Here is a 13,270-nt window from a genome sequence, read left to right as displayed (position 1 = left end):
GCCTTGATAATAAAAACTCTAAACCATTCTGGAAATATGTCAAATCTAAGAAACAGGAAAATATTGGTGTTTCCCCACTGAAAAATAATGGTAATCTTATTACTGACTCTAAAAGCAAAGCAAATATTCTAGTGGAACAGTTCCAGTCAGTTTTCTGTAAAATAACGGGAACAGCAGAGTAAACTAAAATATGGTAAAAATGTCATACCATCCATTCCAGAATTGAAAATTACTAAAAAAGGAGTTTTGAAATTACTTCTAGACTTGAAAATATCTTAAGCTATGGGTCCAGACCAAATACCTAATACTGTGTTGAAAACTTGTGCTCAAGAACTTGCATCTGCAATAACCAAAATGTGTCAGCTTTCTGTGGACAGTGGATAACTACCGACAGATTGGAGAAATGCCAACATTAGTCCAGTATTCAAAAAAGGGAACAGACACCTTGCAGAAAATTACCGTCCTGTGAGCCTAACAACTGTTTTGTGTAAAACGTTAGAACATATTATATGTGGTCACTTACTAAGACACTTTGAAAACCATTCAATACTCACAGATATAAATCACGGTTTCAGGTCAAGATATTCGACAGAAACTCAGTTATTAGTAACTATGAATGACTTATTAGTATCTTATGATAAAAAATGTCAAGTGGATATAGCAATATTATACTTTTCTAAGGCTTTCGATACTGTTCCACACGATAAATTATTGCAAAAACTAGAAAATTACGGTGTCCGTGGAAATGTACTACATTGGCTACAATCCTTTCTGAAATATAGAGTTATGAACGTTGTCGTAGAAGGTGAACACTCGGTTAGAGTAGATGTTAAATCCGGAGTCCCCCAAGGTACAGTCCTTGACCCCCTTATGTTTTTATGTCACATAAACGATCTTCCAGATTCAATTAAATCTAAGTACGCCTGTTTGCTGATGATTGTTTATTATACAGACCCATCCGTTCACATAATGACCATCTTCTTCTACAGAATGATCTGCACGCACTACAAAAATGGGCGAACTTATGGGGCATGAAATTTAATGCCAAGAAGTGTTATATTTTAAGTGTCCGCCAGAGGTCACATTTCTTCTACGAGCTAGATAAAACCATCTTACAACAAGTGGACTCAAATCCCTACCTTGGATTAACTATATCAAAGGATCTTACCTGGGAAACACATATCACCAATATTTGTAAAAAAGCAAATTCAACTTTGGGATTTTTAAAACGAAACCTTAGGAATTGTGCCCAAGACTGTAGGAAACTTGCATATATTTCACTTGTCCGGTCAACACTTGACTATGGGTCAATTATCTGGGATCCATACTACGTTAAGGATATCAACTGCCTGGAGAAAATTCAACGCCACGCAGCAAGGTTCATTTTAAAAGACTATCACTCCAGAGAAGATGGGTGTGTTACTGACATGTTACAAAGACTCAACCTGGACAGCTTGCAGGAAAGAAGACAGCAGGGGTATGGCGCCGGCAATCAACAAGAACAGTAATTTAACACCGGCACTTAATAAAAGACGTATACGTCCTAAAATTATAAGTGACAGCATCAGCTCAAACATCGTTGAAAAATTCTGCTTTAACCACTCAAACTGTTTCAAAGTAAATAACGCCAACTCAGATCAATACAGACATTCTTTTTTTACTAAGGCAGTGCAGGACTGGAATAGACTGAAAGACAATATCGCATGCGCAGATACAGTAGAGAGCTTTAAAACAGCTCTCACACATCGTTACTGAACGACCCCACTCACCCCGACGCCTTAAACCAGAAGTGGTCCTGCGTCGTATTCCCTACAGATACAGAAATAGTTCTTTTACTTTATCTTTGAGATGCACATAATCTCTGTATTCTTATTATTTTAACAGCTATCCCTGACAAAGCGCCTGCTAGTTATAATCGATAACGATTGTTAAGCAGTAGAACATAGACATAGACTGTACCCGTACCGTTGGTTATCAAAAAGCAACATGTCAATATATGCGATCAGCTGTTTAGACGGAGTAGAAGCTATAACTAGCCTAAAGGAAAGGCGAAAATAAGAAATGAAGAAATGAAATTCTTGCACTGGCGTTTCCGGTGATTTTACCCATGCCGGCAAAACCCATCTGGCACCCCCCCCCCCCCATGCCAGATGACTCTCGTGCTGTTAATGACAACTAGAGGTTCATGCACTGATAATATATTGTTTATGTAAAAATACGAAAAAAGCAGGTACCTTGATAGTTTCTCTCCGTTCCTTATATCATATTTCTCGATTCAAAATACGTTAGTTCACCAAAAGAACATAACGTTACGCTACAAACGATAAAACTTAAGTGGAACTTTGTTATTGTGCGCAAAACATCATGGCGTCACTTCTGCTTACCGACGTTAATTTCCCGCGCTCTACTATAAGAAAGAGTGCTACAAAGAAAATATTTCTACCTGTTATTTGTAAAATACGGTATGCAAGAAAAATAATCTGCCAGAATAAAATGCTAACATGTAGACGATATGCAAGAAAAAATACCAGTCATGTGGTTACGAATCGGATCCCTCGGCCACCTACGCATGGGCGGTAATTCGGCAAGCCTCATTACCGCCCAATGCACAGGTATTTCTATCCGATTTGTAAACGCATGACAAATATTATTAATAAAGCTTTATCTTTTTTTTTTTTTTTTTTTTGTTTTTTTTTACCTGATTCGATTTTACTTTATATTTCTATATAAAATAGAAAAAGTAGAAACTTCACAGGTCGCTTAAGGATGTACGAGCGATTTTTTTCTAACGTTAAGAATATTTTCATACCCTGTGAGCTTGAAGAACATTAGTTTCTAAGACAAACAAGAGCAGAAAAAACATAGGTCACCGAACTCGTTTTAATGTTATAGGGTATTTTCTTCACCCACTGTTTACGCATTTCTGAAATTCTGTAAAATTGAAAAAATGTTATACTTTATAAAACATATAATATCCTACTTAATCTTATAGGGATTTCAGGTCTTACAGATTAATATGAATATATGGTGATGTCAGTATTATATAAGCAGAAATGTCATTAACAAATCTCTTTAATTTTTACATGTTGACATAATTACCCCACCCACTTAACTTTCAATGGAAAAACGTATTTAGATCTACAAAGAAAATTCTGACGTTAAGATTTTCAAAATATTTTGCAGCATTAATGACACAAAAAATGCTTCAAAATGGAAAGAAAAAAAGTTGGGGTCACCGTGCATCTAAGAGATTTATTAAGAAAAAACTGTTAAAAAGTGGTGAATTTTGATATTTTTTGTTAGTTTTGCTTTAATTTATATTTTCTAGATAATATAACGTGCTATCTTGAAAACTTTTATTTTATTTATAGCTTAACATTATATGTATTAGTCAGAAAAATATCAAAACCAAACTTGATCTACTTTAATAGATATTTGAAATTACCTACCCCTACCCCATTGTAAATCTTACGTCAATTTTAGGCAAATGCCGGCCAAAAATAAGGGTGAAATTTTTTTTCCGCAAAAAGCTTAATATATTTGGTTAAATGGTACATTATTAGCCATATTTTAATTATTTAGCATTAATTTTTGGCAAAACTTTTGTTAGAAAGCAATATTCGAAGAAACATTTTTCAAAATGGCGGATATCCTGAAATAAAACGCATCCTTAACACGACAAAAACGAAAATGTTGCAGGCTCAGTTTGATTGAGCCTGTTCATGGACGGTAGTGGAAATGCATGCTACCGTCCACGCCCTCTAGCCCCGGGTTGAGCAGAACTCAATATTTAAACATGCCAAAAGTACAAAAAGCAATTTAAAGACATCCGCAGATGTATTCAAATGGCGGTGCATCAATGATTATTATTAGTAGTAGTATTATACCACATTTATATAGCACTCTTTTCATGCACTTGTACACGTTCAAAAGTGCTTTACAGAATAAATAGCAAAAATACAAACAAATACGTATACAAAGATAATGCATTCCACATTAACAAAAATCATGAATGAAAATGAGTATAATTAAAAAAAATGATACACGTGTTGTGGCGTGTAATTCCATGAAAAGCGGCGTTTGGTCCCCAGATAAACCCAGCCAGCATAACTATATCGGCCCGATATAGGGCTAATGTCGGAATGTCGGCAAAATGTGCCGATGTAGGGCCGACGTCGGGCCGTTGTGAGTGAGTGAGTTAGGTTTTACGGCGAATCGACAAAAAATGATCATCTATCGCCGATATTGGATTCTCTAATATAGCTATATTTTTCAAAATATTATTGAAAAACGTGAAAAAGTAATCTAATTGTTTATGTGTGCTAATTTATTAAGTAAATATGATGTATGCCAGAATTAATCAAACTAGGTTCCAAACAAAATTTGTAGACGGTATTTCTCAAAAGTTTATATGTAATAAAGGGAGGTTATAATTAAGATGCATTTTCATTTTATGTAGAATGCCGCCGTAGAAATATTTATATTTACAAAAAAATGAAAATATTGTATGTTTAAAATTCTAATTGAACAATTTTAATAGTGTTAAGAATATACAGAAAACTTATGTAACTGTATAAAACATGTAGTATATAGTTGTGAAAAATATTATATCAATAAAATCAAATAACCACCATACACATGATGCGAGATCTGTTCTCAAGTAAATTACTCTGAGAATTTATAAAGTGTATATTTGAAGAAAACTTTGATGAAGCACTGCGTGTCACACTATTTCGCGACAACGATATGATCTGCCAAAATCGGGCCGATATCATTTTGATGTTGGCCAAATATTGTTTGCCAATGTCGGACTGATGTCGTTATGATGTTGGTCCGATATGGTCTGCCGACATCATTCCTATTTGCAGCCGATATCGAAGCCGATATCGGACAGTTATAGACAACGACGTCGGTTTGATATCGGGCCGATATAGAATGCTGGCTGGGAAGTAATGGGTTTGCCCCAAACGAGAAAACAATGGGCAGAACTAAACAAACTGGAATTTAGAAAGGGGATCTGAGGTTATGGAGCCTGCATAACACAGGAACTGTCAAAAGACAAAATTAAAAAGCAGACACCATATCCAAGGGGTGATTATACAATACCCAAAGCTATGAAAGCGGGAGTATTGGAACCACCCAGGCCGAAATGGTCATGCTGAGAAACTATACAGTACCAATAGCACGACATAAAAGTCGTGCTGAACGATCTGAGAAGATCGAAATATAACAGCCCTGAATAAACCCTATCGATACACACTTAAAAACGAAAACAATAAGTTATTATGCACCAGTAAAAATAAAATAAACAGGAAAAATAATTGAACATGATTTTGCCCTTTATTTCCTAATGGTTATTGCAAAATGATTAAATTATAAAATTGTACAAATCTGCGCCGATACCAGTGCGAAAAAAAACCTCAATAAAATACAATTTTGAGAAATGTTAGGAAGAGCAGAGCGAAAGTAATGTATATACTTAGCACTTCATTATGTGACATTTTCAGCCTGATGATTTCGTTTTTTTATCATAAAAACGAACAGAATCCCGGTTTAAGGACACTAAATTTGAGGCAAAAATGGACACGACTGCACACCTTGCGCGATCTGTCACGTAATCTCTGCAAATGGTTGACCTGAAACATATGTATATTTTTAAAGCATATGACAAGAGGAAATAATGGCGGTAAGAAAAGTGACTCTCGCCCGTTTACCTTTTTCGCAAACTTAAGCTGAATCTAGATGGACGGATGCCTGTTTCCATTTCTCTGAATTTCGTTTCCTCAGGTAAGATATTAGACCCGACCTTCTACACAGAGCTAGACAATCATGAAACATCGGGTATTTCCGTATTCTCTGCGTAGCATAAAGGCCGAAGTGATCAGATTGAGAGCTAGAAAAATCGATATAAGAAAAACTTTTTTCTCGAAGATTATGCCAGTTTCAATTGAAATATACAAGCAACCTAACTGCATGAAAACGTACAAGGTTTTAGCTTTATAACAACAGTTTAAATGTTTTATGGCACTTTCAATGACATACGACAACGCATCAAATTTAACCAAACATAGATGTCACGATATAATTTTCAATCAGTTAACCTAACGCCTAGTTTTGCCCTGTATTGACATTTTCTACTCTGATCTGCATACACATTTCACATTTAAAATGTTAAATATATTCAATTCTACGCCTGACTTCTAGAAATTACCAATCGTTAGGCTACAAATATGCAGTTTTTGAAAATAATACACCAAAACAGTGAAAATGTGGTACTTTTGGGTTTTATTCATATTTACAGCAAAATTTCAATAAATTTGTCATTTTACTAGCATTCTGTTCTAATCAAAGTAGCCCATTTCTATATCTGGTCAGATTTCAATTTTTACCAATGTTCCCTTATGGGTTACAACGCATTAAAGGAAATGGCAAGGTTGTTCTTAAGTTAATTTCATTGGTTGGGATTTCTTAGATCATTTAAAGATGTGAAAGAATTTCAAAAATTGGAGTTAAAATGAGAAAGTTATGAGCATTTAAATATTTGGTCGGATTGGCGGCCATTTTGTTTCCATGGCAACAAAAAAATGGCGGGTTTATTAAATTTTAGATACAGTTTTGAACTGTATTTACTTATTCCTGTAAAATAATTTCTCTACTTTTCCCAGCTATAATGATATAAATTATCATGTTTTACACCTTACACTCAAGAAACATATGAAAATTAATCTATTTAAAAGGTTATTTGCTAAGTAAAGAATTCAGCAGTGTGTAAATGACGTCATAAACATACTAAAAGGTTGCCTCCATGATCGGTCATTTTCTTAAATTTCAAACTTCCATATCTTTTTCATTAGTGGTCCGATTTTAACAATTCTTTCAGTGTTATGAAAGGCTTGAGGATGACCTTAATATAAAATTAACTTATTGTCAGGCTTTCCTTACCCTTTAAATAGCTTCCTTTTTATTTTATATAAAATTGGCATATTTCCAATGACTGCAGCACACATCAGGACCCATTTTAAATGGCTGTAACTTACTTTTTCTTCAAGAATATTGTCAGTGCTTAATAAAAATCAAAAGAAAAAGGGGGTCATATTTGGTGCAAGAAAAATAATTTCAGTCAAACATACGAACTGCAAAATCAGCTAAAAATATGAGACCCCCAAATTGTAGTGGTGGTGTATGATTCCGTGACAAATTCTGTCATATTATGATTTCATGACAAATTCTGTCCTGTTATTATTTCATTATGAAAATGCTACCTACATGTTAAGCATAGATCTGTCATGAGACTTCAGCAAACAATTGCAAGTAAGATAAGGAAAATAGCTCTACAGTGCAAAAAAAAAAATCTGAGAACTGTTTGAATCCGCCATTATGCGATTACCATTTTTACGCGCCTTTTTCCTGTCTGTATGCATAAAAGCTACTTTCCACAGGATAACGTTAAAATTTCATTACAGAAAGAAGTTCTACCTGTACGTTGTCATATGATTTCGTTTTCAATATTGAAGCAGTTAAAATCAGTGTAGTTTCAAAGATTTCAATGGGAAATACAACAAAACGACTAGCTGTCGTCCACGATACTTAAATGAGCAATTACAAAAATAGTAAACCTCGCCTCATACGCAGTCATCTATTTTGTCGTAATGTAGTGCCGTAAGAAATTGAGATAAAAATGATTATCGATTATATAGAAAAATGATTAAAACCCAAAACATACAAATTAAGTTATTGAATTATTAACTGTTACAAATTTAATTAAATGAAAAGTCAAATTATCTTACCGAAATCTGGGAACTCCTGCTTGCGGTGATTGTTTACATCCGGGGATGTTTTGATGTACGGGAAAACCGACAAAAATACTATACTCGGCATATCCTTAAACTGTAAATAAAGTTTACAAATGCTTGCAATGCAATGGAAGGTAGCTTTCAATCATTCATTTATTTTACACAACAATCACTCGTCCCTATGAATCCTTACTTCCTTAACATATCATGAATACTCAGTTTGAATATAAATGCCTTTAAAATTAATCTATTGTATTCAGAAAACGTACCCAGGTCACAAAACGAAATTGGCCCTTGCCACTGAAATGTAAAAAATAAGATCATTTTCGCGAAAAAAAATTATGTATACGAAAATAAGCTATATTTTTATCTATGTCTAATTTGATCTGATTTGATATTACCATATAAACCCTGTCAATAAACACTTTTAAACGAAAAATAAATTATCTTGGACCAATGAAAAGAATAACCATGCATTTGTTATTTCTGAGTAAAGTTTTCCCAAAGTTTTATTGGCAGACATATTTCGTATGATCTAACTAAGTATGACATTGTCGCACTTTAAGCCCATCCCAGAATTAATGCCTGCAACTGTACATTTAATTCTAAAAAAACAAATACGACGTTCATAGTGTTATCACATGTAATCCCAAGACTTTATTCTAGGGCTCCTTTGGTTTTTCATTATCATCAACTAAACAGCTTGACAGTTTCATTCCTCTGTCTCTGAATCCTGTGTTCATACATATGCATGGTCTTGGTTCGGGTCCAGGTAGAACATGCTTCTCTTTCTTGAGCTCTTACTGAAACATATAAAATGTTGAAATGGACCAGAGGCGTATCATACGTTGGATGAAGCGTGATAATTTCCCTCTTTCTAATGATACAGTGTGCAGGAAGATCTGGGCTTGTGGTGTCTAGAACACCGGAGATTAGACGTCAGACGCATTCTTCCACAACGTTAATGTAGCAATCAGTCGTCCATCTTATATAAACCGCCTATCAGATTAATCAGACATATGCATCCACTATCACCTTAACAGCTCAAACTACCTCTAATCCTGTTTTCCCACTAAATTGTACAGCAGGGCGGTTCACCCTTTGGGACCAACTTTCTAGTAACATCGCAACCCAGTGATCTCAAGTAAGCTTGAAATTGCTTTTGTTTGTTTAATGTATGTATTTTGTCATATTTTAAGCTACAAAGATTTATGTGTTTCACACATGTTTCAATATTCTTCATACAAAATGGGGTGCTGATACAGATCGAATAGAAGGAGCTACCCTGCAGCAATATAGTCTGTAAATGATATAGTTTTCAGGAAGTGCTTTAGATTCATGAAGTGTCAACGTCCGTCTGTCAAATTATTTTTCTTTAATTATATCGCTTTATAAAAACTCGCAAAGTCATTTACTTAACAAACAAATCTAGATAACATTTCATAAAATATCAATTTCGAGGAATCATACTGCTTATTGCTAACATTTCACAGGACCGGAAAGCATTCCTGACATGTATTTTAACCATAATATCACAATACAGTAGACCAACTCTGTCCAAATGTATTAAATATACATTTTTTGAAAATAGTCACAATGTAGTATCTAATTTTATAATTGCTTTTATTTTCAATAATAAACTGCTTTACGGTGATTGTTCAAGTTTGACAGTCAGATTGTTTTGTCATTAATAATTTGCTTCATCACTTTAACATTCAATTGCAACATCCATTACTAAACACATAAACTTGATTACATATCGTTAAAAATCAATTTGTATCTGTACTTTGAAGTTTTTACATAAAATGTGAGTGCCTTCCAATCTTTTGGTGCTATCTAGTGCTTTCCTGAGATTCTATGGACCTTGTGTTTCCGTCATTTTATTTACACGATGAGTAGTCGCTGGGCAACGAAGGAAGATGGGGGCATGGCTTACTTCAACTTTCTGTCATGTTGGATCGTATTTCATGAAAAGGGCAAGTATCTGTTTATTTGTTACAAGGCATTTCTAATGTTCCCAACAATTTTTCTGTGGAGTCTCACGATTTTTCTGTGCAAAGCGTTCTTCCAAAATTTTCTTTGGAGTTTGCCACAATGCTTTTTGGAATCTGTTTGGTATGAATAGCCCGGAAATCTTCAGTCAAGGACTGGTTAGAGACCACCAATTGTTTTCCAATAGACTTACATTGTAACATTATGGCGTGTACGGTCTTCCATACATCGAAACATGTATATCTAATTACAAGTTTTTCAAGAACTATCTTAGTTCTACCAAAATATCGGACGAAAAACATATGAATAGTGATACTTTATTTAAGTAATTTTCGTGTGAATGAGATGACCCCCTGTTTACATCATTGACATGGCGGGAGAAATTCGGTTGATAAAACTTTTTTTCAATACACATAAAATGTAGCAAATTTTGTCAAAATGTATAATAAAATACTGTAAATGCAGTGAAAAAATATCAATTTTGAAAAAATAATCACTTCCTGGGTTTGTTTACATGACTGACCAATCAGAACGCACAGACGTTACCTTATTCCCAGGTATACACTTACCTCATTCCCAGTAAGTTCCCTGTACTTTTTTGAATTGGTGGTCTCTGACCGACTCTTAAGTACAACATTTTCGTAGCAATCCGTATTTTGCCGTTCTTTCATTTCGTATTTCATCCCCACCGACTAGTACAGTATTCAGTTTCAAGCTAACAGTTTCATCAGATTTGATCGTAGAAATAAACGGGTTTTGATTAAACTTGGTTGGAACTATTGAACATGTCAAGAAATTGGGAAACAATTTGCTACCATTGTGGGTAAAAATTTAGTGTTGTGCGGCCTGCGGCTAATTTATACTTGTACTCGTTTCTTTCCGTTTCCTTACGGAACTATCCGGAGACGCGAACTAATATGATTTGATAAAACTATTGAATATATTGTCAACTGTTAATAAAATTAAACGTTTTGCAACATCTTTACATTCTGTTAATTTTAAGAAATAAATATTGAGAAAGCAATTGAAAGGTAGTTAAGATAAATGTTACCAGACATTAGAACTATTTACCGGAAGTAGAGTAATGTTGATGTGTTGTTAGGTCAATGTTATGGCGGATTTTATCGTTGCAAAAAATTGCTGAATTTGATTGTTTCATTTTGTCTAAGGCTGTTGTGATTCAGCATATGACAGCGTATGCTTAAACGTAATCAAAGTCAGCCAGTGTCATTTAGGTTTAAAGGAAAATGACGTCAACGTTTTCCCCATTCACACCTCCCATTGTGAAACGCTTGTTAAGTTTGAAAAAGGGAGACTCGGAGAAAGAGGATAAATGGAGTGAAAAGGCTGTTAAGAGTCTTGTTAAAAAGCTGAAAAAGACTGGAGGTTTAGATGAACTCGAAAAGTCTGTGACACAACAGGATTCAAGTACAAAATGCATCACAATTCCCAGGTAAATTAATAGTGTCTAGCCGTCGTTAACAAAAGCTTTATCATTCTATCCATTTGGTATCTGCTTAACCTAGACCAGCTAATTGTGCAGTAAGGGCGCTTTGATATATAGAGACTATAACGCCCTCAATGCACAACCCACTTGCCATTCAAAACAATGCGGATGCATGTACAGTCAACTCGCCAATAGAGAATCACTGCCAATAGCGGGTCACTTGAACATAAAATGTGAATCTCTTTTAAACATATTAGAGTATACAATGTTTAAGTATCCAGTTATATACACTAATCATTTAGCAATAAATAGACAAAAGAAGATGGATCTAATCTAATGAGTTTGAGTTCCATGAGCAGATAACTCTTGCAACCATGTTTCCTGACTTGGATTTTAGCACTCTTGAATTCTTCAAAGTAGAATATTTTTGAGCATACCTCACAATTTCTTAGATAAAACCACACAAATTTGGTACCATTTTGAAGAGTGAAACGCACACTTTCATAGGAGTAATATGATTATGAATTTTAGATTGACTTCGATGAAAATAAGTGCCATAAAACAGAGGCGGCCATTCAGCCAATAGAGAATCACCCATTTCAGGGATAATCAAAAGGTTGTTCATTTTGCTTAAAAATACAAATCAAAGGTTGATTTGATGTTGTACTGGTTTGAACTGGCAAATTTAGATAAATGAATAAGGTTCTGTGAATCAATATTTTGATTTTAGTTTTAGATATAGGTGGTGCTACTTATGCATAGAAATACAACTGTGAAAACTAATGCTATATTCTTTGTCTTAATATCTCCTGTTTGAAATGTAAACATACTGTCTCACGTTATATTCTGTCTTGAAATGTATATTTCTAATACCACAGTCATGTTTTGTCAGAAAAAAGACTATTTTAGATGGATAGAAAATATGATAAACAAGGTGACCCCCTATTGGCAAAAGTGACCCTCTAATGGTGAATCGGACAGGTATAAATATTTCATCATAACTTCAGACATAAAAGAATGGTTCAAATAAATTAAACATTGATATGAATGCGAGAAATAGTTTTAAGTGTTAGTAAGTTTAGATATCATGAAAGTCTAAACATTCTGCAGTATATGCTAAAAGTTTAGATAGTGACCCGCTATTGGCGAGTTATCTGTATATAACCAGCGACCCAGAATTTCAAACTGCGCTCAAATCTAAGTCCTAACCTCAAAGTGAAATGCAAGTCATCTGATTTTTTTTATTATCCGCACTCGGTAATTGCTGCTGTTCGGACTGTTGACAATTTGCACAGTATCAAAATGAGTGTTGAACACACGAACACATGCTGACAGCATAATATAATTATACAGTCAGCCTACTTCAGGTTCTACCGAGATTTAGCACCACGGTTACATCTTTGACATTTTGCATTTGTCAACATGAGCGAGTGCAAAAATAACAATGTTTAATAACGATATTGTTGATTAACCATGCGATTAATTGGAAATGTACACAATGATTTGGTATCTGTGGTAAAAGAATGGCCAAAAAACGACATGTTAAGCTCTATTAACAATGTTGAATTAACTTTCATCGATAAATTGATTTGAAAATATATTTCTAGTTTAAACACTGTACTTTCAGTTTTATTCAAGTGAGACGCTGTTCACCAAAGACATTTGGGACTCGGTGTTAATATTAATAAACATTTTCATCATGCATTCATACAAGATAAAATATCTGCGGGTTAGATATACAGCAGCGGCTTATATTGTTGAAAACAACTTTTTTAACTTGACTTTGCGAAGAATGATTAGAGGTATCCTACTCACCACGGCATCACAACTAGTTGTTTTTTTTACCAGTCCACATTTTGACAAAGTCTTTTGAGATAAAGCTTAAAGCTCCAGATGCACGTCGAATCGCTTATCCCTCCGTTGGTGACACGCTGTGTATTGTGAATTATGAACGGATACGGCCGCGGGTAATATTGATTTTTAGGCTAGATAGAGAGAGCTTTGGCAAAGAAATACACATAAAAAAATACATGTACGG

General features: G+C 34.4%; 1 protein-coding gene across 2 annotated transcripts in view; it reads left to right on the top strand.

The window, feature by feature from the left end:
• The first annotated feature begins 10,871 nt into the window (after window positions 1-10,871).
• LOC123542159 (mothers against decapentaplegic homolog 2-like) overlaps window positions 10,872-13,270 on the top strand; it is a 104,569-nt gene continuing 102,170 nt past the window's right edge. For both annotated transcript variants that reach the window (XR_008368582.1, XM_045327845.2), the window contains exon 1: window positions 10,872-11,238. Coding sequence is in view for 1 of the 2 variants with exons in the window: in XM_045327845.2 (XP_045183780.1) it covers window positions 11,033-11,238 (206 nt within the window). In the remaining variant the exon portion in view is untranslated. The remainder of the gene's footprint in view (window positions 11,239-13,270) is intronic.

This window comes from Mercenaria mercenaria, chromosome 19 (assembly GCF_021730395.1).
Source record: "Mercenaria mercenaria strain notata chromosome 19, MADL_Memer_1, whole genome shotgun sequence".
NCBI lineage: Eukaryota > Metazoa > Mollusca > Bivalvia > Venerida > Veneridae > Mercenaria > Mercenaria mercenaria.
Note: the sequence above shows the minus strand (reverse complement) of the source record. Positions and strands in the feature narration are given on the sequence as shown.